The sequence below is a fragment of the Synchiropus splendidus genome, chromosome 9, assembly GCF_027744825.2.
Source record: "Synchiropus splendidus isolate RoL2022-P1 chromosome 9, RoL_Sspl_1.0, whole genome shotgun sequence".
NCBI lineage: Eukaryota > Metazoa > Chordata > Actinopteri > Syngnathiformes > Callionymidae > Synchiropus > Synchiropus splendidus.
The window spans coordinates 23,799,387-23,825,524 of record NC_071342.1 but is presented as its reverse complement, the minus strand read 5'-3'; the positions used below and the strand labels follow the sequence as shown (position 1 = coordinate 23,825,524).

General features: G+C 45.8%; 1 protein-coding gene across 2 annotated transcripts; it reads right to left on the bottom strand.

Annotated features, from left to right (window-relative positions):
* Positions 1-778: 778 nt before the first annotated feature.
* b3gnt2b (UDP-GlcNAc:betaGal beta-1,3-N-acetylglucosaminyltransferase 2b) lies at positions 779-25,565 on the bottom strand. Of its 2 annotated transcripts, XM_053875908.1 has the most exons (3): positions 25,337-25,565; positions 10,203-10,344; positions 779-4,649 (listed from the first exon to the last, which is right to left on the bottom strand). In XM_053875908.1, exon 3 carries the CDS (start codon positions 4,626-4,628, stop codon positions 3,444-3,446), a length of 1,185 nt encoding a protein of 394 aa, XP_053731883.1. In that variant the 5' UTR covers positions 4,629-4,649; positions 10,203-10,344; positions 25,337-25,565; the 3' UTR covers positions 779-3,443. The 2 variants fall into 2 exon arrangements, with proteins under 2 accessions (XP_053731883.1, XP_053731884.1); XM_053875909.1 differs by lacking the exons at positions 10,203-10,344; positions 25,337-25,565 and adding an exon at positions 6,448-7,805.
* Positions 25,566-26,138: the final 573 nt, after the last annotated feature.

The following is a 26,138-nucleotide window of genomic DNA, read 5'->3' as shown; positions in this document are numbered from 1 at the left end:
AGGAGGAAGCGGCAGACACATACCTGAGGTCGACTCCAGCTGAAATGGATCTTCGCCGCTGGGACGCCGCCAACGCTTCTGCTGATAAAAAAGCACATTAACTTTTATTGAAGAAGGTAAAAGTCAAGTCTGAAACTGGATCTTAATCCCACAGAGCTGCTGAGGAGACAACGTGCTTTTATTGCAAGTGTCTGTGGAGGACAGGTCGCTCCACTACCACAGACGCGGCCGGTTCTTCTGAGGTGAGGTGGTTACTGGGCCTAATGACAGAACTGTCCATCTGTCTGTCTGTCTGTCTGTCTGTCAGACACCCAGTGTGTCGGCGAAAACAAGGCCGACTACAGAGGCAGGGGAAGCAAAGTGAGGCGCTTCAGACATGCAGCTCCGAGGTGAAATGTTCTCCAGGACTGTGACAGCAGGGTCTAAAATACATCTACTTTTGAGTGGACATACTTTGGTCCGGTCACCAGAACCCAACCAGGTCAGGTGGTTTCCATGTTAGTGTCCTCATCACCTGGAGCAAGGCTGGCAGCTGCTCCACTGGCTCGCTCTGGACACACGGAAGCGTCCTCACACTCTCCATCCTCCCGATGACACGCCTGCTCTCCACTTCCTGTCCGGTGACTCATGTTCTCCCCCCCCTCCTCCTCCTCTTCCCTGCTCTCTGGAAATAAATGGTCCGGCTTCAGTGGAACCAGTCGGATGCTCATCTGTCATGAAAATGAATGGCCTCCAGGAGGCAACAGGGAGGGAGACTCCATGAGAAGTGGATGTGAGAGGTTACAAGAACTGAAGTCCATGGCTCTTCGCTTGATCCAACTGGGCCTCCTTCAGGTCCACTTCTGTCCTCCACTTTGACGGCACAGAACAAGGGCCGATTTGTAGACTGCACACCCATGTTACACACACACACACACACACACGTTTGTATCTCTATTTGTGTGCGGACCTCTCATGGCCATCACCCTTTCCCCACCCTCAACCTGACCAACCACACTGGACCGAGTTCGGGCAGGGAATGGTTCCAGGGTTTTCCGAGGCACAGCAGCAGTTTGTTCCACGAACGAGAGACGTCAGCGCTCAGCCATGAGTCAGACCTCCTCCTTCAGAGAGATGGCGGTGTGTGGCACAGCGTGTGCTGTCAGGGTCCTCGGATGGGTTCAGTGTAGCGCCGCCCAGGGGCCACAGGCGGGCCCTGCACCTGCATTTACAGTGGAGGAAAAGGGTTTCTGCGAAAGTGAAACCACTAAATTAATTAAAGACACGTCTTTATTCATCACTATATTCATTCAAAATGTCAGAGGTTTTTTTTTTTTTTTTTTTTTTTTAATTTTGTGCTTGTTAACATTCATTTTCAAGGTTGAGTGAAAGGATACATCTAAAGCAAGGCACGTCTCTGGGAACATTTATAAATGATGTGTCCTGACAAAGCCGGAAAAAAAAATTAATAAAAACTAATCACAAAATAATCTTCAGACATTTTCTCACAGCTCCGTTTCATTTCAAATTACATATACACAGAAAAATATACGCAGAATATAAAGAGCCAAACTGAGGGAAAAGCAGAATCAAGTCCATGACTCTGCCAGGCCCCATCCTGCCGCGGTCACCGAGGAGTCACTGATCGTAAAATAAAAATGAAGAAGATCACGGCGACATGCAAAACAAGTGTGTTGCTGCCCTCTGCTGGTCAAAAGTAGTCACCACGTGACTCATCAACTGGTGAATACAGGGATTTTTATCGCTTAGCGTCAACTATTCATTTAATGTCAACACTCCTAAGTCATCGACGGTGGAAGTTATCTCAAGATAATTCAAATATTTTCCATTTCCAGCCTGAAAGACTAGAACAAAAAAGACAGTTGAATTGGTTCTGAAGAGTCCGAGCGTGTTGAGCTGCTGCCCCCTGCTGGTCAAACAGGTGTCGCACGTCGACGGAACGGATTGAACAACCGGAGCATCAGTTGAGCGTCTACAAATCTATACATCTGTGTTTATGCTTCAGAAAACAAGCTCAGTTTACTTCACAGAATTTATTGCAACAAGAATGCGAAGAACAATTTATACAAAAAAAAAACAGCAAAATACAACTTTATTGGAACAATCAATCGGCGCTGAAGAACAAGGCCGGACCCAAGTCTGGACCCAAGTCTGGAGCCAAGTCTGGAGCCAAGTCTGGACCAGCGCATACAGTACAAAGGTCAGGCACACGTTTGGTCTCTGCGGCGGCTGGAGGACGCACAGTAAAACGGTGGTCGAGCTGCCACTGGGGGAACAGCGTCATGGTCCACTCCCGGTTCCCCGACCCGGAACCTTTGTCGTATAAATATAAAACTGTCTCAACCATCAGGGCACTTTGATGATAAACACCTGATATTTCACTGACTTCAAAAGATGTCAGCGCCGCCCCCCGAAAACGCAACAATCAGGAAAATAAATAACGGAGGATATATATATATATATATATATATATATATATATATATATATATATATATATATTTTGGGGGCTTGAACTGGAATTATATTTCAACAAAGAGTTTTCGTGAGTGAGGGGAGACTCGTGTCTAACTGGTGACCTATCGCCCTGATTGTCGTGTACTGGATGAGGAAGGAACTTAACCAGCTCGTAGGAGTGTGGGTGGTGCAGGTGCCTGACCAGCAGGGGCGTCCTCACAAAGGCAACGTTCAGTGTGGACTGGGTCCAGTGTGAATACTGCAAGACAAGCGGTAGAGGAGAGCGAAGCCAAATACACAAACACCAGTGTTGCCAGGTTCAATATTATTAGATCATAGTTGGACAAAAAGCTTTCAACGCAAGTGTAACATGGCCGACGAGTTGTGCGACTTCCTTTGGCAAACTTGGTGGGTTGTTGTGGTTCACGTGTGCGTTTAGCAGAAGCATGAGAAACCTCGCCGGTCCTGCGGGGACTCGTGTCCGGGGACGAGAGCCGCACACTTTTTAAAAGCACTTACAGTGAAAGAACTGACTGACACACACACGCACACACACTCGCACGCACACACGCATGCACGGGCAGCTTCTCCCGCCTCGGACCCTGAAGCAACGTTAGACAGCATTTGGATTTGAAAACACACGCATCCTGAAGGCCGGCGCGGCTCGAGTGCGTTGCAATACTATTCAGGGGGTGTGTGAGGTGGATAGCAGCACGGCCTCCAGCGACGGCGCGCGTTCATCAGTCGGAAATGTCGCGACCTCATGGAGTCTCTTGTTTTAATACAGCATATCTGGACGCCCCACGTTCAGGGCGCTACAGTGTTAAAGCATCGGCCGAATAAATAGTGGAGATAAATATGTGCTCACACAAACACGCAGACACTTTGGGTGAGGCCCCGCCCCCCACCGCCGCCGCCTCAGCAGGGAGGCCATGTTTTGGCCTGAGACTTTATAAGTCACAGCTGCCGCCGCTGCTACAGTCTTTGTCACTGGCAGTTGAGGGTGGGGCTGTTGAGCCAGGACCAGATCTGGATCATCTCCTGTGGGGTCCTGGGGTGGACCAGCATCAGGCCTTTGTAGACGCACGGGTTGGACCGGTACTTCTCCTTGATGTTGAAGGTCCAGAAGCCCTTGTGTTTTTCGGGCGAGAGGCCCAGCTTGCGAAGGCACATGCCGGTGTAGACGTCGTCGATGGGGTAGAGGACGACGTGCCGGGACACGTTGTGGAGCCGGGCAGCGATGTCCCCGGAGAAAAGGTAGCCGCCGCCGCCCGCGTAGGGCGGGTACGCCCCCACGTACATGCTCTCCGGGATGAAGTACTTGACCTTCTTGTCGCGATGCGGCCCGGCGTTGGTGATCACGTCGCCCACAAACAAGTCCTTGGCTTTGGGCTCCTTCAGGGCCTTCAGGAAGTCCAGGATGGCGTAGGTGTTGACGAAGACGTCGTCGTCGCCTTTGAAGATGAAGCGGGCGCCGGCGCAGCGGCTCTGGATCCAGTCCAGGAAAAGCACCTCCTTGAGCGTCAGGTTGAAGAAGGAGTCCCGGTAGTCCCACTGGATCAGGTCGCTGTGCTGGTCGCTCTCGTAGCGCAGCATCTCCGACAGGTCCGGGTGGTGGTCCGTGGCCGTGGCGTTGCCCAGCAGGAAGATGGTGACCACCGTCTGATTGGCCACCACGCCGGCCCGGCCCCACGACTGGCGGATGGCCTGGCGCCGGTCAAAGTGCGGCGCCAGGGACTTGACGGCCAGCAGCAGGAAGGGCGGCTCCCGGCAGATGGCGGGTTGGTCCACCCTCAGCGGGTAGGAGCGGCAGCGCATGTACAGCAGGAAGTCCTTGAAGCGGTCGGGGAGCGTGCTGTAGTCCTTGACCTGAGTGAGGACGCTGAGGTCGGGCTGGCAGGGGTCCGAGGCCGCGCTGCTGCGGTTCATCCACTCGGGCGCCTCGGAGGAGTTGGCCGTCAGGACCGGGTTGTTCTGGAAGTCCAGGATCTGCTGCTGCCGGTTCCAGTAGGCCGGGCTCGGGGCCAGTTTGGCCCAGAAGGGGTTGTTGAGATTGATGAGCTTGTGCTGGGAGCTTTTGTCCTTGTGTCTGGAGATGATGATGAAGATGAAGAAGTTGACCATGGTCACGGTCACGATCAGCTTCAGCCTCCGCCGCAGCACCGCCATCATGCCGTCCAGCAGCCGACCCACCTGCACACACAGCACAACACCCGGGTCAGAGGCCGCTCTGTGGAAGACTCGCCCTCACAACCAGGAAGTGGTGGGTGAAACATGTCGATGGTAAAGATGGACCAGCACGTCGCTCACATCCTGCCACAAGATCATGACTCACAAGCCGACGCCCAGTCCGCAGTTCAGACCAGTGACGCTTAACCACAGGGCCGGGGCCCATGGTTGGGCCGCGAGCGCCTCCAAGAGCCCACGAGGAGTTTTTTGTTTCGCACCTCTGAGCTGTGAGACGCTCAGTTTTAATCCATGAGCCATGTATGGAGGCAGTAGTGAGTCAGTGAATTGACTTGACAGCTGCTGATCTGTGATAGTGACCAACTATGGTTCTTGAAAAGACACAATAATAAAGAAAGTGATGGCGCCCCCAACAGTACACACTGTTCATGAAGCAGTTCTGAAATGGCGATACTTTTATTTACACTTCACTTATATCATCTTTGGAGTTTAAATAAAATATTATTTTTATTTTATGATATTTAGACATGGTTTTATTATCTTTGTTTTACTCAGTTTTTTCATTTTTTCTCAACAGTTTGTATCAAGTGTATTTCCATCTTTTTTTCTTTAGTAAATGTGATGATCATGACTTGCACCTGCTCCTGCTGCTGGTTGGACTTTTCCAGGAGAAATATCTTTGCACTGATCACATGGTTTCATGTCATTTCACAAGGTTTCAGGTTGTTTACGTGTGAGTAGATGAAATATGGTTGTTGATCACAAATGAGACATGAGGTCTCACACGTCTCCACAGCAGGCCCAGTGGAAGGCATCAGGTTTGTGTTGCACACCCACGCAGCTTAAGCCAGAACAGGAGAAGCAGGTGAGAAAGTGAGTCTGCACATGCCCGACATTTGCAACTGAGGCGTGGTCTCTGCTCACACAAGCAAGAAGAGTCAGCCAGCTCTCAGTGTTTCCCCTCACATGGTGACTTCATCTGACACTCGCATCGAACCAACCACCCTCTCAGTCCATGACACCAACACACAGACCAATGCTGAGTGGGAAACTCTGATGGGCACAGGGGATTTTGGGGGGGAGGAGAGAGGGGAGTTGGGCTTCCCGTCTGGGCTTGTTGGTGAACTAGCAGTTGAACAACAAAAGTGTAAACACTTTGACCTGGATGGGCAACAACGTAAACACGCAGTCGAGGGCTTTAAATGAGTCATTTTCAAGCTCTCTTTTCCGACTGACCAGTGACGTAGGACAGACGTCTGAAGTCCAACATATTTGACTCATTTAAGGACACGCTACGTTTGCTGAACCTCTAGTCGCCTCGCGCTCCTGTTAACACCAGATCTCCACTTCACCGAGGTCTACTTCGGATCCAAATGACTCATAAATACTGCACATCCCAGGACTGCAGTCTTTGTTCCGGGTGAGTATCGGAGGCCGATACCGATACTGGACGGGAATCGGTCCCATCCCTAGACATGAGATGAGGTGAACGGCAGAATAACCTGCGATAGGACAGAAGGAAATCAGCACTTAAGCACTCGAGCAAAGAGGGAAAAGAAAAAGGGGGCGCTCTTCTCATCAAGTTCAGCCTTTTGACTGATCAAATCGGGGGACTTGGGACAGATGTACAGACTTGTATGAGTGACGGACGATGGCGAACATGTAAATCCAACAGTCTAAACGTCTCTCATGACCAAAGAGCAAATGATAACGACTAAGATTCGGTAACAGCCGGGAGGACGGGACTTTCATGCTACCACTCCACACAGATAAGACACCATAAAGTTAAAGTGAGCTCACTTACTCCTCGTGTGTGTGTTTGTGTCTAGGCTCCAAAATGACACGTCTTATCTGGAAGTGTCAACTCATCGTCCGGAGGTAAAACCATGCGCGTTCCTTTGCACTGCCTTCTGCCATGCCTCTGCTCACATGGGGCCTGGAAACACAGCCGGATGCAGGCGCCGCTGCACCCGCGTGCACTTGTGGTTTCATGTGAGACCAAGTGAAGCTTCCGCTGCCAAGTGCAGGCTCCTGCTGCAAAACCTGACTCCTGTTCTGCATCATTTCTGACTCACTTGTCTTCGCCCCACTGACTTAATGGCTCCACCACGGTGGGATTCTACCCTCGTCATGGGGACGTGAGACAAAGGTGACAACTGCCCTAATTTCCAGACAGGAAGACTCCAAACAGACATAGACACAGTGGATTCTGTTTTCACTCACATCTGACCAGACATCTCAGCTACCTCACGCAAACCTTTAATTCATGAACTGTTTGTGTAAATATTCAATTAATATTCAATTGCCACAAGAAGCCACATTTCAGTTTGAATGAATTTGGTATATTACTGAATGAAATGATGGCGCCATACATACATTTAAACAACAAAATATTATTTCGCGATAAACCTCCCTGAACAGAAGCAAACAGATGCTTTTGTTTGCTGTTGTTCAGGGATGATTCCTCCATGTTTGTTGTTGTTGTTCTCATCCCGGCTGCCACGTGTCTGGTGTATCAGTGGGATCAGTGGAGCAGGAACTCCTGCACTGACAAAGGTTCCCTGTTGTCTGGAGAGCAAACTGTTCAATTTAATTACATTAAATTACATTAAATTATTAACTTTTTTTTTGTAATTAATCATTAATCATTAAATTATCATAAATTCCTCTGAAGAAATAAATGTTTTTTATTCCCTCCTCATCTTGTGTCAGACTTTTCCTTTAAATACAGATTTTAATTGAAGCCTGAGAAAACAACATCTATTTACTTGCCCTTTTAATAACACGACCATTTTGAGCCAAACATTTATTCCAATATCCTCATCTTCTCTTCTTGGTCACAGCTGAGGCTGAAGTAAATGCTTCCCCCAGACGTCGTTGTAAAATACAGTGGCATCATAAGGGTCTTGTTGGAGGTTGAAACGGAGGATTTTAACCTTCATCAATACGCCAGATGAGCAGCGTGGCGCTCTGAGGAGGGGGAGGAGGGGGAGGAGGAGGAGGAGGAGGAGGAGGAGTCATTTCGACAATAATAAAAAAGGACCAAAATGGAAACACTGATTGAATCAGCATCTGGGAAACATTACTGTCCTTGTAAGGAAGAAGTGAGAAGAAGAGCAGAAAGAGGAAGAAAGCGACAATCTTCCTGCTCTGGCCGACAGAAGCGATGATGTTTACACTAATGTTGAAACGGGAGACAGGTTTGCAGGACGGCCAGACGCGAGTGGACGAGCGAGTCGCAGGCTTTTCTCCTAGCAACAAGTGCCGCTGCTGCAGCTCTCTCTTCGTGCATCTGCCTTTCGTCTGACTCCTTCTCTTGAATCGAGCGGAAGCGTCAGCAGCAGACGACGCGCACCGCTCATGGAACCACTAACCCTAATACGACAGGCAGAGTGGGACAGACGGCTCCGAGACCTCCGTCCTCCAACGCGCTGTAAACACCAAGACTCTAGGGAGACGGAGGGATCTGAAGAAGTGAACAACATGTTGACAAAACGGCAGCTTCCGGCCAGTCTGACGGCAGCCAAGGCTTAAAGTCGACTTTTGTCTCGGGTTCTGGGCCTCGCTGCTGCTGACATGACTCCGTGTCAGTGTTCATTAGTGAGCATTCAAACACAGCCGCGTCCCAGAGGAGCAGAGTTTCCACGCCCCCGTGTCTGTCACGTCTTTTTTTACTCCTTGGTGAGTGGGCGTGTCGTTTCTTGTTTACCCTTGAGCTGCCAACCCCTACGGCTGAATCAACTTTAGAGGCGCATCGTTTGAATTGGGAAAAAAAACAACTTTTTCCATTCAAATCTGCTCTGTGGCTCCGTCAACAGAAGGTCAAAGGTCAAAGTCAGGAACAAAATGCTGGTCAGAGTTAAATGTAGCCAGGCTTTTAGCTGCAAGACATGAAAAAATGGACGCCCTCCAGCACTCGAAACTGGACGCCCTGTTTCCTCAGCAGGACGCCCTAAATGTATTATCAGCGCCTGTATAATGCCCAAGTCGTGGTGTCATCCCACTGCTTTACATTCAATTGTGTTTCCGCTTGGTAATTTCGCCAAATTTGATGTAAATTCGCAGATTCTCGAACCTGCAACCGTGTTTGGCCATCGCGGTCGCCATATTTGTTTAGTGCCGTTATCTTGCGGGATCAAAATATGAGTCGTTCTATTGATTGAATCAAGCGACGAGCCTTTCTATATGTGTTGTTTGGATGAATGAATGTTGTGGTTGTGAAAGTCATCACCATCACAGCTGACAACTGCATATCTTGCATCAATATATGATACAAGATGGAGGCACCAGGCTGTACACACCATGGCTGGTAGTAAGCGAAGGAATCATTATAAACATGTTTTTATTATTTGAATGAATCAGGCTCAGCCCAGTAAAACAGCTGCCCAGGGGACCCCTGCATCTCAAAGTGTTTCAAGTGTCACTGACTTCGTGTCTGTTAAACGCTTGTTATTTGACTCAGATGCCTGTTTATTTGTTGTTTCTCAAGTTATTGTGGTGCAAATAGATTTATTCCACTATGTTTTGTACAAAGGACGTTGTTAGTTGTCAGTCGTTGACATGGTGTGTCGGGAGGAGGTCAGGTTAGGGGCGGGGTTATGGGTTAGGGGCAAGGTTTTGGACGCCCTGTTTCAAAAGCTGGAATGTAGCTTTCCAAGTTGTCCTTTGGTTTTCATCAATACTATTGTTGTCAGGAACTATGGAGCCAAATCTTCACCAACAGCACAACATCCTTGATGGGATGTTGCAGAGTTAAAAGGCAATGGACAATATGGATAAACCTGAAATCCACTTGCCCTCTTACTGTGGTATTTACGCTACCGTCTCCGGCGCGCTGCCGTAATTGCTCGCTCGTCCCTGCTGCCAGGGAACCCGTGATGACAACACGAAACAACGCTAGCGTGTCACCTTCTGAGCACAAGATGGAGGAATGATTTGGTTCCTCAAAAAGGCAGGACAAACCAGTGCGAGACTCCAGTGAGCCGCCATCCAGACAAACCCGCCGCCAGGTGCACAAATACACCAGGTTTCACGGTAGACACTCCAAACTTCATTCAGACTCAGATAGAAAAGAAAAACAGAGGAGGAATCGGAGAAGCTGAGTGTGGTGGCTTCATCTCTCTCTCTCTCTCAGCACTGCCAGGTGATGAGATCGGGCTGGACAATGGTAGACTGTGTTAGGTCATTAGGCTTTCACCTGATAACACGCTCACGGAGGGAGCGAGGGAGGGGGGAGGGGGGGCGTGAGAACCCCTTGAACAATGGGGACAAGAGTCAGCCAGTTTCACAGTGCAACTTTTACACAACCTTTCCATGACCACATCTAACCCCCCGCGAGTCCACCTGAACGATAATATTCAACAGCACCAGTGAAGGTGGAATACAGAGCAAACATTCAGGAAAATTATGTCAACATATTGTTTGGTAAAATTTGTGTTGAGAAAAAGTAAAATGAGAAAAAAATGATGAACTATTAAAAAGTCAAACAAACAATATGTTTGATTTCACACCCACGCAGCATGGAGGACCATTGAGAGGACAGTGGCACAAACATCTTACCTGCACAGGTGAGCGGGCCCTTGTCTGGTCTTTGCGTCTCCCACCACTTCTCTTAACCCATGATGAGCTCCACCTTCAGCGAAGGAGCAGAGGCCAATAGGAACATGGCAGAGAGAGAGGAGGAAACCCCAGCGGGCCGGACCTGAGGACGGGAGGCAAACATGTCAACAGCTGAATGGTTGCAGCCATTAAAAGTTTTGTTTCAACCCAGGTCGCCGCCCGTAATTATTATGGGATATCGCCAATCCAATAAACGGGACCCCAGGAGTCTAAACTGGTGAGTCAGCAGAACTACCCCTCACTGGTGGCTCACTGGTTTTGACCTGAGGGTTTTCATTCTGACAACTACGAGACCTTCACCGCACCAAGATCTCTGGGAGGTCTCTGGGAGGTCTCTGGGAGGTCTCTGGGAGGTCTCTGGGAGGTCTTGGTCGGGACAGCAGCGCAGTGGAAGATCACATCCCCCTCGACCAGAGGCTTCCGTCTGACCACAAGTTCCTCATCAAAGTCTTCACTGTTGGATGCTTCTACACATGTCAAAAACAGCCCTCAAACGTTCGCTTAGCTAAGCAGGAAGCATCTGAGATGAAACATCGACTGAAGGCCTGAAGGAATGAAGGTTGATATGGAAGACGCTGCATGTCATTTCGAGGGAAGCTTAATGCAACTTGAGCAGAACAAAATAAGATGCGACAGTTAAGGACCAACTGCTGTGCAGAGACTCCACACAACACGCAACAAACCTTCACCTTGAAAATGGAATCTTCTCATGTAAACAAGCTGCTCAGTTACTTCTGTTTGGGACTTAATGGTATCAACAAGCATTTCCCTACACATCAGCTTCACCAGCTCACGTGCAGCAGCTGATGAGATTCATGGAAAATGTGAATAAGTCTCTGTAATCTTGTGTGTTGATGTGTGTGTGTGTGTGGTATTGGTTTACCTATTCTTGGAAAAAACACCTCCCTGTGAGGACACTTGACTGACTTATGACTGTTTTACCGGTCCACGCGAGGTTAAGCCTTAACTTGTGGATGAAGACTTCGAAACAAGTGGGACATTATATCTGGGTTTCAGTTTGGTTCCTGGTTCAGGCGGGCCATGTGTCTTGGTTGGTTAAGAGTGAGAGGCCGGGGAAAGGGTTACATTAATGAGAGGTCCTCATAAGGAGAGCAAAACAAATGCATGTGTGTGTGTGTGTGTGTTTGTACGACAGAGAGAGTAATGAGGTCAACAGAGAAGACGACTCCATCTGTCTGACAATCGACTGTCGCAAAACTTTTGTGAATGGAGGAACAACATCAAGCTGCCGTGGTAGAGCATCTCACTTTTGGGATTAAGGGAGTGATGAAAAGAGGAAATGAATGGAAATAAAAATGGAATGACGAAGGAAAAATCAACAGAAATGTAAATGGAAATAAATCTAAATGGTAACAGATATATGTATGTTATTCATGGTAGTAAAAATAAACACAAGGCAATACTTCAAAATACATTTTTTTCAACATTTTTTGCTTCGATCACACTCGGCCGTGATATGTGGGGGTGAACCCCTACTCAGGGTGCCAGGTACCAAAAGGCACCCAATTTATTCGCTGAACCGTTCTACGTCGGTGACATCAGCACTCAGGACTGACTGAGCACCTACACATTTATGAACTCGCAGTCCTGCACAAGCACGGCTCCACACACAGATATTTCTGAGCACCTCTTGACCCAGGGTCACGGGAATATGGCGGATGCAGCGGCGCGAGGGGACTGGGACGAAATAGAAGCATAGTGTGAAGGGATGGAGCCATAAATAGACCACAGGCCTGAGCTGGAGTCTGCCCACGAAATATCTACAGCCAATAACAAGGTTCACAGAGACACTCGGGCCCCACTTCCACTCTCAATGCTAGGAACAGTGGTGAGTGCTGGCATGACTTCAGTTTCTCTTTCATGTTTGTAAGGTTGACCTGAACAGAAATTAAGAATTCATGAAAAACAAAACAAAGGAAAACATTCACATATAGATGACATTTCAAGACAGTGACAAAGAAAGAGAAAAATCTACACTGCAAAAGTGTCACATTGAGGTATATACAGCAGTACCTCGGTTTATATATATATATGAAACACCTCCCTGTGAGGACACTTGACTGACTTATGACTGTTACACATATATATATATACACACACACACGTTGTCTACTTGTGTGTTCTATTTAAGTAAAATCTGAAGCGATATACTAATGTGTAACTGAAAAAAGGAATTGTTTGTTTTTGTTGGGGGTATGAATAATTTTGGGCTTAAGTGAATATATATATATATATATATATATATATATATATATATATATATATATATATATATATATATATATATCCTCGCTATTTCTTGGGCTGTGAGTCAGAAACTGGTGTTGGGTGATATGACAAAAAAAAAAATTGTAATTTTTTTTTTTCATATTATTCATAGGAATGTTTTCAAAATGCCAGATTTTGAAGCCAAAAGGGCCAAGAAGAGGTCGATCAGATTCCCTTGCACTTGCCACATATTAGCCAGCCAAGTGCTCTTTGCTCTGTTCTTTCAAGTTTCTCGAACATTTGTGAAGATGTTTTCCACCCTCGACTTCCAGTCAACTACCAAAGAAATGAGTAAAATTTCCTGTTTCTCTTGTGGTGTAGCGTGTCAAGCTAAACACCGGTCCCACCACCAGGTGGTCTCTGCGGCAGTGGTTTCCATCCTTTGTCATGAGGAGCTAAGCAACAAAAGTACACAGAGATACTTCAATCTGTTCAGCCAAGCAACACGCTGCACTAATGAGAGAACTGCATCTGATAAGGAAGCCACTGTCTCTGTGATCAATAGTTCTTTGCTACAAATTCTATCAAGAGTCCGAGCGGAGGCTGAGCAGGACAAGCCTCTTCTCCCGCTGCCAAAGCAGACTTTCATTAAAACACATTAGGATTAAAATTCCAATCAAGTAAATGCCTGGATTGAAGTGACTGAAAGCCTCTGAAATGATTATTTTTGGCAGCACCGAGAGAAACAATTGCAGAGGCTTGCAGCAACTTTCAAAATAGCAAAGAATTTCTGGTTATCAACAACTAGCTGTGACGCGGCCTCCTCGTGCTAAAGGTCACCTCTATGTATGGTGAGAAGCGCTCACTCGCTCCCACTGTAATCTAAACTCAAACATGTTCGTGTGCTGGGCTGAGGCCATGAGTGCCTCTGAGCTGAGGCCCTTCGAATGGACCTCGACAACCTGCCGACGACACGCTCGCGAAGGGAGAGCTGCGGAGGCATCATTGGATCCTAACAGCAGCCACCAATGTTTTCAACTTCCAGGAACTGTGAAAGCTACATCCGTTTCTTCTTCCAAGTCAAAGCTCAACTTCCAAAGTTTTACTTAAATTCAACTAGTGCAACAAAAAAACTTCATATTAGCACGTCAAATAACAGGAACACATTCCCATATCTCTTAATCACTTCAGAGTTGAAAGTTGGTTTGGGTGTGAGACCATTTAAATTAACGTGAATGTCAAACGGAATATTCCCATTTCACTCAGACTCAACTTTGATGGAAACCTTCCGGCAGAACTTTTCCACAGCCAGTGAATAGATAAACTGCATAGTTAATGATCACGTCAAAATACCTCACTCTCCCCATTGTAACTCATTGCCACAGTCATCCAGTGCGAGTCAACAATACAAACTGATGAGCACCTCTTTAAAGGCAGATGTTTTCCCAAGGGTAATGCGACTACGTTTTGTTTGTGAATATTCCAAATATGGCACATAAGTTAACCAAGTCAAATGTAGGAACAAAACAAAACAGAAAAGCATGGTAACACGGAAGACTGGGAAACACATATTAGCTAATAGTCATCTAATTAATTGCTTATTTACAGTTAATAATCAGTCATTAAAATGCCGTTTAGAGTAGTGATGAATAACAGGCTATTATGCTGATAATACATATACAAATAAGTAGTTTATTTATGGTAATAAATGCTCCCTAATCTAAAGTGTGACCAGAAAATATTCCGTTTGTGCTTCCTATCACTCTGAGAAAACCAACCCTGACGTTGGATGGTGAATTAAATGTAGTTTTTCAAATAATCTTAACTTACTTTAAAAGGGATTCACGCCAGCACGGACATTATATCTTGGGTGGATATCAGCCTCACAACAAGGTGACTGAAGGGAGCTCACCTGGACCGTTTCTGTTTGGACTTACTAGAATGAAAAATTCCACACGCGCCATAGTGAGAATGACACAGCTATAGAGATACACATCTGTATTTCTTGTCACTAATAAAGTACACAACCGAGTAAAACAGAGTCTTCCGTCAGTCACAACAATAAATGCATTAAAAATTGATAGACTAAATGGCGTCTGTGGGGAAGCTGGTTGCGCTGCCTCTCAGTGGAAATAACAAAACTGCCGTTAAGGGGGAACTTTATTACAGGAAGGTTCAGAGAACATCACCTCATCAGCTGGCAGGACCACAAAGGACGATGAGTGGTGGAGCTCACTGAAGAGTCCATTTACAGTAATGCTGCAGGGAAAACCATGAAGTTCCTCGACACTACTTGTTACCAAAGAATGCAGAAGAATAAAATTAGGACTCAAATGCAGAAAACAAAAACACGTCTAATCTAATCTTTTGATCGTTGAAAGGAAAGTGATGACAAAATTCACAAGGGAAAATTGTAGCCACTGCAAGAACAACGCTTAGATCAAGGTCTAGGTATTGATGTTGTTCATAACAAAACTGAAATGAAAAAGGTGTGTGGAAAAACACTGAGGCCTCTTTTAACCACGTCCAAGCTGTTCAAGATCACCACGGCACAGAGTGACATAATTCCACTTAGATCAGACAACTTGATCAGCAAAACTGAAGAAACAAATCTTACAGCTATCTTAACTGAAATGTGTGTTTCGTCAATGTAAAAATGTGTGTTTGGGCGACTGCTTCAGTAAAGGATAATGATTATTCATTTGACCTTAAAGCATCAAGTGGTGACAGAACACAAACTTGAGTCAACAAAACCATTCATTTCAGAGTAGAATCAAACCAGTTCTTTGTTAGCTTGCATTATAGAGGCCGCAGGTGAACTTTGATTTCCAAGTGTGACTGACTTGAAATGTTTCACAGGGTTGCAAACTACTGCAGATACAGCACAACATCAGTAACAAGAAAGAAAGTTAATAAAAAAAAAAAGTCTGAGAAGTCTTGTTTCCAGATCAAACACTGAACAAGAATATCCGGTGATGTCGGAGCTAAACAAGAAAGTAACGTATCCTCAGGGACCAGGGCAGGAAGAGGGAAAGGAGGAGGGAATGCTGCACACAATGGGGAAAACAAGCCCACAAGCCTGCGCTGCTGTATTCCAGTAAAGCACTTAAGGGATCGCCGATATTAGCTGCACAACCAACTCTTAGAGTCGGCTATCTGTCTTCTGCACCCGGGGCTTTTGAAGGAAATGATTCAAAATGCCCTGGAGTGGTGCTGGCCTGTTTACCCTCCGCACAAGCCTGAGTATCAGTGGTGGCCGGTGCCTGAGCGACCCTCATTCAACACAACTTCAGTGATCGACTACAGGTCCGGACCCGGAGGAAACCCAAACGTAAGTGGAGGAAGCATTTTGGACCAGTTATGATCATTCACTTCACACACCGCAGACAATAAGTGAAATGTTGGTCCCGATCTGGCAACAAGGGCCGCCGTGTTCCGAGTTGTCAGGGAAAGTTGCCAGATGATTAGACTAATGCAAGCGTCCTGTTGTAAAACACACTTCACTTCCCGCCACTTTAGGTGACACCTGCACAATACAAACGAGTGAACTGACTCATTACCATAGACACGTTAAAAAAAGAAGGGTGTGTGCTTCAGGACGACACTTGGAATCAAAGCTTTTGTAAAAATGGCTTCTAATCCCATAATGTGTTCCAGCTGGAGCGGCTTACAGCAGCCATTTGTAGGAGCTGACAACAGGCCCCCGTGTGCCCGTTTGTGTGCACAATGTGGCCTGTGTAAACTTATGAATCTGGACGTTCCCACCTGAGGCCAAACTGCTACGTGAAGGGAGGAAATTGCACTTTTATACTCTGAGGTTACCACTGAAAAAACAACCATGTAGTCGTGATTTCAAGCTGCTCTGCTTCAGCAGTGAGGTGCAATGAAGTTCCCGTTCCTCGGACAACTTCAACCCCTCTCCTGAGGGAACACCAAGTGCTCCCATGCCATCCAAGCGCTGCCTCTCCAGAGTGTCCTGTGTCTCGGCCCCTGACTAAGCTGGTAACCATGAGATGGAGGAAACATGTGCAGCAAACATACAGCCTCCGGCTAAGATCAAATCATGGCATCCAGAAAGGTTTACAAACTGGCCCCTTGTAGCGGGACTCCGAGAGACAGCGAGAGCTTCCATCATCGCGTTTATGAAAGTTCCCACTCTGATCGGCATTCACCGATCAAACAGATATCGGCCGATCATGATCAAACATTATTTTACTCCAGATTAAAAAGCATGTCTCAGATGCCTTGGAATAAACTGCTCTCCTAGAGTGGCTCCATAGGGCTTAAAAGTAATGACATTTACTTTTCAGGTCACATTTCACAGGCCTTTAAAAGGGCATCGGGGGGCGCATATCGGTGGCTCATTTCATGTCTCACACCCAAGCAACTCTCAGATATGCGTAGAACAAAAGGTTCTACTCGCATCATCGTGGATCTCTTCCTCAGAAAACAGATTCTGTTGATGTTTATAATGAGATAAAACCTTGAGCAAAAGGGAAATCAATTCATTTGATTATCATGAATAACAAGGCCAACATCCCGGATGCTGCAGTATATACTCTGAATATAGTTGTATTCTTTATTAATTTACTTCATATTGTAGAGTACCAGTAGTAGGACTCATTTATTTATCAAATAAATATGGTTGATTAAAAACCTCTATTTCGCTTTACAAGAGTTGTTTGCTCATTTTCTTCAGTGACGTAACAGTGCAAACAGAAGACTTTGTGCATACACAGACAAAAGTTCATCACTGAGACATAATTCTAAATATGTCCAAGCAATCTCCAGCTACATTTTAATAAGCATGTGATTGGTATTAGAAGGATACAAGCGGCTGTTTAACCCTCTTCAGCAGCCTGGTGTCTCAGGTGAGAGAGATCTGAAGAGCAAACGACAGTTGGCTGGTTCAATATTCCAAGCCAACAAAGCTGCAGTGCTCCTCCCAATTGCTCCAGCGGTTGTGTAACCACCCACATGTGTGCACAGGAACGTCGCATCACATGTCGCCAAATTTCAAACGTTCATATCCTGTTGCTCAAGGCCAAATGAGAGGAGGTTATGAGGAAACTTGAAGGTCCACAGGATGAGCTTCACTCAAGCCCAAATCTAAGTTCTGAAAACTACAGACTGTACTGCCCCCACTACCATCAGCGCAGGAAACAGCTTCAGCAAGAAGTCCCCGCACAAAAAAATAAAATAAAATAAAATAAAATAAAGTAAAATACCATTTGCTTAGGTTTCAGAATTATTTTTACCAGAAACAAAGTGCCTAATTAAACTGAGAAAAAAAAGGCTAATATAAAAAAAACAGTTAACACATGTTCACAACATTTCCCAACCACATAGAAATAGCCGGAAAAGCGGAAAATAAACACTAGAATACGAAGACAAAAACAAATCTAATGAGGCCCTACAGTTCCACATCAGTCCGAGCAAAACTATGTTTCTAATGTCACATCTGTGGCAGTTATAATACGTGAAGTACAGTATGTGAGCGCCAACACAATAATGGGGACACATGTTAGTCACAACGCCCAGCTGTTACGATACAATAGCAACAGATTTGGGAGAAAAAAAAATGTACATTTTCCATCTGTTGATATGTGTTATTGCGCCAATTCTAACTGGTGAATAAATGTTTACATACATTCAACTACGGCTGCAACAACAAATCCACTGGCCACGAATGTGATCATTGATTCGTTGTGTTGCACGCTTACTACGCTGTACAGAAAGTTTGAGTTTATGAAATGTTATGTTCCGGCCGAGGAGAGAACCCGGCAGAGACATAGTCTGAAACGTGACGCTTTCTACAACACGTTACCTTTCCCCACTGCCGGACTAACAAAGGGCCTCTGAACCTTCATGTTGTGCTCTAATTTGCCGGTAAAGCCGTCTTGTGGAAACAGAAGCAGGATGTGTGTTTCCACTAAATAGGTCAACAATCGTGTTCACATAGGAAGAACACAGACCTCTTTCGCAGAAAACAGAGATTCTGTTAATGTTTATAATAAGATATGACCTTGAGCAAAAGGGAAATCAATTCATTGCATTATGAGGAACAAGGCCAACATCCCAGGCGGCGAGTATTTTTCAATCATTTGCTTCATTTTGCAGAGGAAAATAAAAGTGTACAAATTGGTCTGGAGGGAAGACTATTGGTGGAGAAACAGTGTTGGACCAGAGTGAACATCATATACCATATTGTACAACCCTTGTTGCTCTCCTCAGGTGAAGGGGGCAAGAACCTCGTATCATGGCGTACTAACAGGACTGCAATATATCCTGACACATCAATATGTCACTCCTCTATGGGGACATGTATTGTACTTCCAGATTCCTGTCAATACACAGCCTTGATCAGAACAAGATTCGGGACCGTCCCTCCCCTCGCTGAAAAGTCTTGCGGGGAAAAAAAAAAACAGACTCAAGTGTTTACTAAACTGCCTGGCGGCACATCGGCCGCACGGCTGATTTCCTGTCGGAGACGACAATTGCTTTAACTCACTGATAGAGCAAGACAATCACTGGGCTGTGATTCAGTTATATTTCAAATCTGCTCCAATGCTCCATATACTGAGCAGCAACACAGTAGCGCAGAGCTTTGTAATGGAATAAGGAAGTCATCAGATGGCATCAGTCCTCACAAATTCAAGGGTGGTGCGACTTCATTCTTCACATTGCAAGCTGAACCTTTAAGTTGACATTGCTGAGCCTGGGATCACAAGCCAGCGATGACTCACCTTCTAGTCCCACTGATGACAAGACTCGCTGAGAGGCCACTTGAGGTTCCTCTACATGAACCATTTCACTTCACCTCACTCTAAATAAAATGGACCCAGATTTGTTGGGAGTTTTCAGATGAGGCAGGCTAGAGATGTGCTGCGCATGTGCCATTATTAGCAGCATCACAGGAACACCTCCCAGAGGACATGTGCTGAAAAAGACTGACCTTAAAATTGGGGAGAGACGTATAATAAAATGGCCTTGAGATAAACGTTAGCAAGAGGCATGAAACAGACCTCTCTGTTAACCTGAAATACATTCAAACACCAAAAGGAATTTGAGAAATTAAATGGGTGAGGAAAAAAAGAATTAGTAGAAAATAAGAAGCTGATGTTCCCTACTGCACAGAGAAAGATGGCTTTGGAAATGGGAACAGACAAAGCAAGAGGACACCCACCCAAGAACCACTCGATTAGGCAACAGTTGGTGCCACATCTACTAGGGCTGTGTATTATTCTTAGACTTACTTTATTGTCGTTGCACAAAAACATATCACTACATTATGGCAACAAAATTTCGATCTGAGGCCTCTGGTTTCCAAAAACCAAAACTATATGTCCAAATTAAATAAAATTAAATACATATCAGATAAATACCAATAAAAAAATGAATAAAAATAAAAATTATATACTAAATATAAACAAATAAACAGTATTGCAGCTATTGTCCAACGTTCAGCAACCTGACAGCACCAGGAACAAAACTGTTCCTGAATCTGGTGGTTCTGCATCGGATGCTACGGAACCGTCGGCCGGTTGGCAGGAGGGAGAACAGTGCGTAGTGGGGATGAATAGAGTCCGAGATGATCCTATGTGCCCCGGATAACGGGTATCAGGCAGGTATCCTGCGATACAATACGTATCCCGATACAGGAGTGGTGATAGGATACATTGCGATATATTGCAAAACTGTCTGGCAATCTACAGCAATATTTGTTAACAAGACCATTATTTTAAGAGGGGGAAACCAAATAATGTACAAGTACAATATGATGGGCATGAAAACAAGTATTGTTATGAACTGAGTCCAGTCAGACTTGCTGTTTATTTCGCAGTCCAGCTGTGGATTGAACGACTTCCTACATCAACAAAATAACCCGAGTGTTCATAAAGACTTAAAATCTGGAGACAATATCACACAATCATGTATTTCAGCAAAGATATTGATACAATATGACACAGTCAAGTATTGCAATGTTTGAGCATCTGACTATTTTCTGACACATCTGTGATGGGAAACTGAAATTACTCAATAATGTTCATGCATCTTCAATGGCAACATGGCTGTCGATCCCGGCATGGCGCTAAAATTTCCGTCGTGGTTCTGCAGCATTTTACTCACTACCGCAGTTAAAATATATAAATAAATACATACATAGCATGACAAAAATCCACATTATTTACAGAAATTATATCTGAAAATGTAATTAAAATCAAAACGTTCTGTATATGAGATACTAAACATACAGGGAAAATAGAAATAAAGCTCAGATTTTAATGGTTTAAATGAATATTTTTTTTAAAAATTGCGGAAAGGAGGTGAACAAAAAAAAGAATTGTTATTTTATTTTTTGCGGGTGTTCACATGTCTATAATCTATAAGCGAAGAGACTGGAGCGACAAAACTAGAAAAGCACTGAAAGCCTGCAAACCTCTGCCAAGCAGCTTCAGTCCCACCAACACAATCTCCCAATGACAAAGTATTCTTCATAAAAAATTCACCTCAAAATCGAATCATTCGTTCCTTGTCAGTCAAATACTGTCTTTAAGTTTAACAAGCCATTTTAAACGTCACAGACAGACACTGTCGAAAAGAGAAGCTCCATGGTGGACGTCTCAAAAAGGCTGCTTTTCAATGGACACACAGATATGCAATTGAACCTCAGGGGCCAGACGAGGACGGTTCTATGAGATGAAGGACCAGAGCTCAGCGCCGGGTCATTATCTCACGTGTCTGGAGTCGAGATGGCCAATAGTTCATTAGCTGTCTTACATTAGCGAGAGACGGATGCTGGGAGGAGACAGCCGTGGGCAGAGGCGACGTCCTGCAGGCAACAAAGCAGATGCCCGATTTAATCAACAGATGAGTGATATTACGAGGTGAGGGGGGGGTCAACGTGTCCTTGAATAGGAAAGTGGAGAGAAGCCAGGACACTGACAGTTGCCAAGCCGCGGGAGAAAATCACATTATGATGAGTGGCAGGAATTACTGGACGTCGACTGCAGCACGGAAGCTTAAATATTTCATTTCATTTTTGCATGACCAAAAGTACTTTCAGTCTTTTCCACACACGCACGCACGCACATGCACACGCACGCACACAGAACAACCATTTCCCATATCATAACTGAAACCAAATTACAGCGATGTGAAAGTGACTTTCCAAACCAGTGAGATTTACAGAATATACAGAAGCCATTAGCCATGAACTGGAACGCTCCGATCAATGATGCCGATCGGGCACAGCACCAATCACATGGACTGGCTATCAATTTGTAATTCAAATCCAATTACCATGACTGCTGTTAAGTGCATGATGGTGCAAAGGTGAACCATAAAAATCATTACCACTGAGTCAAAAAGATGTTTTTATTTAACTCCTCAAGAGACAAAATCTAAAACCTTGCAGGTAACTCTTCAGTCAAAAGTGGAGGTGAGGGTTCAGAGTCTGGTGGAGCTGTAAGTTGGTCAAACATATGACCCGGTAGCAGGTAACCGAGCACAGCTCGGCTGGTGGTCTATTTTTTCTTTGCAGAACTGAGCAAAACGTTCCACACAGGTGGCACGTTTGATGAGTTTTGCCACTGAGCACGGCTCGCCGGAGCGAGCAAGACAGGGCCTCTACAGCTTTCATCTGCCACCCGCTGGTTTCTCCCGTCATAGTGACACCTCCGTGTCGCACGTTGTGCGCGGTAATTTGCTCTTCCAGCAAGTTGAACTGCTTGACGCGGAGGGACACAAAACCATGGAGGCAACTTGTTGTAAAAAGAAGAAGGAAATTGATGAAACTGTGGCAGTTGGCAAGCACTGTCACGGAAGCACCAAGCACAGTGGCAATGGCACAAACCTTCGAACGCAACTCAAGCGCCACCACCCGGAGCAGGCAACTCCTCGGACACAGGGAGTCCAAACGCTACAGCACGACTCTGAGCAAACCGCGCAGTGGAACGTGTCCCCACAAGTTCCCCATCAGCGTCTCTTTAAATCCTTCAGAAAATTATGCTGGTGTGTCACGTTGCATTTAATCATGTTGACGGCTGAATATAGAGCACCGTATCACGAGCTGAATGTTGAGCATTGTATCAGGACAGCAGTGTATCTGCCACACTTCACGGAAGCACTTTGCTACAGTTGTTTTTCCACACGTGTAGAAAAAGTATCGGTACTGGATCAGTATTCGTGGGATGAATCACGCAAAAATAAAAAATAGGATCAGGATGGGTCCTCAAAGCTGCACTATTGGTATCGGAAGTGGTGTAGCGCCACACCCATTGACACACCGAGCGTCCTCCCTGGCTGAGTCAACAAAACTACATAAGTAAACCAAAGTCGATTCGCCATATCCAAGACAGATGGGAGTGAAGTCCTACCGCCCTTTAAGACAGAAGACGACTTTCGTCTTGAGATCAACTCCCACATCAGCAAGAAACAGTGAAGCTCCTCATCCGAAACAAGAGACTGACAATCGGAGCTTATACTGTTCTGAAGTTGTTTTGGCAGGGAGGGGAACCACTCTAAAGACAAAGTATGACCCACACTGGTTTGGGAATTCCCACAAAGTAAACAAGGATGTGCCCCATTTGGGACATCAAGGAGTACACAGGGAATAATTACCACAGTTCCCAACTGGTGAGCAAAAGACAGTCTCAGCCTGAGAAACAGATCCTGAGATGGGTTTGTGTTTGAGTCCCAAGAACAATGTTCGCCACTACTGAACACACTCAGACACATGGACACTGCAATGCTGAGGATGTCAGGACTCCAGCAGCCTTGACCATTATTCATCTTTAAACACAGTAAATAGCATGTAGAATGACTTTGGCATGTTGGTACTCCATTTCAAGATCATGTCCCTGACCAGTACTTATCCATAACTTGTACTTAAACACTGTGTACTGACCTTAGCTCACTAAAAGGACCACTCACTGCTACAGCCAAAAATGTAGTTTTAAACACACGATCAGCCAGACCATCGAGTGTGGAGGACATTGACTTTACTTAACTGTGTCGGAGGTTGTTGTTGTTGTTCTCCATCTCTGGAAGTCTGCTGCCCAGCAAAAGAAGGGCCCTTACTGTAGTCAAAACGAGCGACCGACCAATATTTCAAGTACAACAGTGATGTTGGAAAGACGTTCACCACTTCCAGCTCATGATGTTTTTGGAAAGAAAATGATCAGGGTAGAAAGGAATAGTCGACTGGTCACTGACTACATTAACTACTCATGTACGGCCTGATGAGCATGTCTGATTCTAGTGTTGCAAGCTGTAACTACAAAAAGGGGAAAAAAATGGTGTCAACAAATGTTTTGGAAACCGAATACCGTAAATTCTGGACTATAGGGTGCATCGGCATATAAGCTTGTGTTATTGCATAATTGTATATTCAGCAGGGTTCAGACCACGAGAAAAAAGGAAGTTATATTTGTCGTTTGTGGGTTATTTATTAGTTACTTCTATTGTTAGATTATTTGTATCCATTTTTATATTGTTTTATGTTTATTATTTTCATGTTTTGTTCATTATTGCACATTATTCCGAAGCACTTTCCTCGCTGCTGGGACCTTCACTGGCCATGGCAATAAAGCTGATTCTGATTCTATATTACTTACTGTATACTTAAGAGTTGAATAGTTGTCGCAGGCCTAAAAATGATACGATAAAGCAAAATGTGAAAGGTTGAGTGGTCGGAATTGTTCATTTATTATCGTAATTAAAGTGATTTTAGCGCCGTTTAACCCACCAACAGCGGAACAGTGTTGCAATGATGCGCCGTCCGTTTACACAGTCATCACCAAATTCCGTTTAGAAAACGGGATCAGAGTGGGAATGTAAACACTGCTGCTGTGATGCTGGAAAAAACAGAGGCCGATTTCAAAGCAGAGACAAGTCTGCGATGAAAACAGCCGTTTCTAAACGCCTGTGGTGAGCAAACATGAAGGTGAAGTAATCCACGTCAGCCCTAGTTAAGCATCTGCCCCTCTGAGGATGGTTGTTCCGTGAGAGGTTTGAATCGAGTTTCCGATTCGCACAGCTGCGGTCATGCAGGGGAAAGCAGCGTTGGCCAGTAACGGCAAGAATTCCGCTTCATTTCTTAGAAAATGTTGACTGTGGAACTTCAGGTAAAGGAAGGTCACCTGGAACAAAGCATCCCAGGGCCCTAAGCCACATTCAGCCCACTCCAGAGTCACTGATTTACCTAAAGGCATGTGAGAGGAAACAGACGCAGGCGTTTTATTTCAACCCTCAACCTCGTCCAGCACCTGAGGTGAGTTTCCCGACTTCCCAAGTGCCGTTTCTGACACCCAGAGCAGGGGAGTCGCACGGTTGCAGCACCGTTCCTGCGCGCGGCGGCAGCGATGACGCGGGGTGGAGTAACTGGGGAACACTCTTCTCATGTGATTCAAAGTCTTATCTAGCACAGAACACACGGCATCAGAGAGAAATAAGACCGAGCCAGTTGAGCAGGTCGGTACAAAGTAACAGTCACTGACGCTCTTTGTTTGTCCCAGTCGTTCAATATTGGATAAATCGTCCGTCACATACCTGTTTGGTTTGCGACCAGTTTAGCCAGCCGGAGTTTTATTCATGACACCAGATGTCAGATGTGAAGTCGACATGTCAAGTGACAGACTCGGGTTCCTCGCCCGGGTGGGAGCGTTTGACTCCCACATTTCCACCCAACACTCACTTCAAACAGTGACGTTCAACTACAGCGCTAGTCAATACAGCTAGTCGTGAAAGACCAGCATATGAACAGCCTCGAATCAAGCGCAGAAATGGGAGCCCTAACTGCAGCTCCACACGTGTTTTAGCGAGTTGTTACGGAGCTCTCTTACCCGCTGCGTTAGCTTCACTTCTCGGAGCACTTTTCAATGGTCGCCCGGTGTGTTTGGGGAAAAGTGTTTCCAGCCGGGCTCGCGTCCCTCCTTCCAAAACCGACCCAGGAAACCGCGGGTTCACTTAATCCATGTCGCTCTGCCCTGCTCGCTGGATAACGCCGTCTTTTCTCCGCGGCCAGCAGCTGTTCGGACCCCGCCGAGGACGACTGAGGCTGCCGGGGGACTCGCGACGGTTTCAACGGCAGCGAGGCCCCGCCCCGGCGGCACAGGCACTCGACACGCCGAGCTGCTGGAGCTGCGGGCTCTCGGGGGACCGGCGCGCTCTGATGCAAGACAACAACACTGTTGCTTTTTAATCGATTCATCACGACTCACTTAAAATGATCCTATCCGATGCGACGCCACGCCGGCTCACAGTTGCCACCTTTAACATACGAACAAGGGGGCGCCGTTGGCTGAACCGGCCCACCAACCAGGCAAACTAAGCATGAACTTTGATGACGACTTTCATTCGGGAAATAGTAATGAATAAAAATAAATACCTTCTGGTTGTGCAAATACTTTATATTAAATAGCTATGGGCTAACTATGATCACACACAGTAATTTCACTTGCAAGAAAATATAGCAGTGCATTTAGAATATTAATCATGGCATTATTCATGACATTGCTACGCTATTTTTAGCGGAGAAACACTTCAAATATGGCGGCACGTGGCTGAGCTGCCAGCTCTATAGATTAGATTAGAACTTTTGATTTTAATTTTACTCACAAGACGCGCATGAGACAGAGCTCGGCC

Coding starts and splice junctions, on each gene's coding strand:
- b3gnt2b (XM_053875908.1), bottom strand. CDS start 4,628: ATGATGGCGGTGCTGCGGCGGAGGCTGAAGCTGATCGTGACCGTGACC.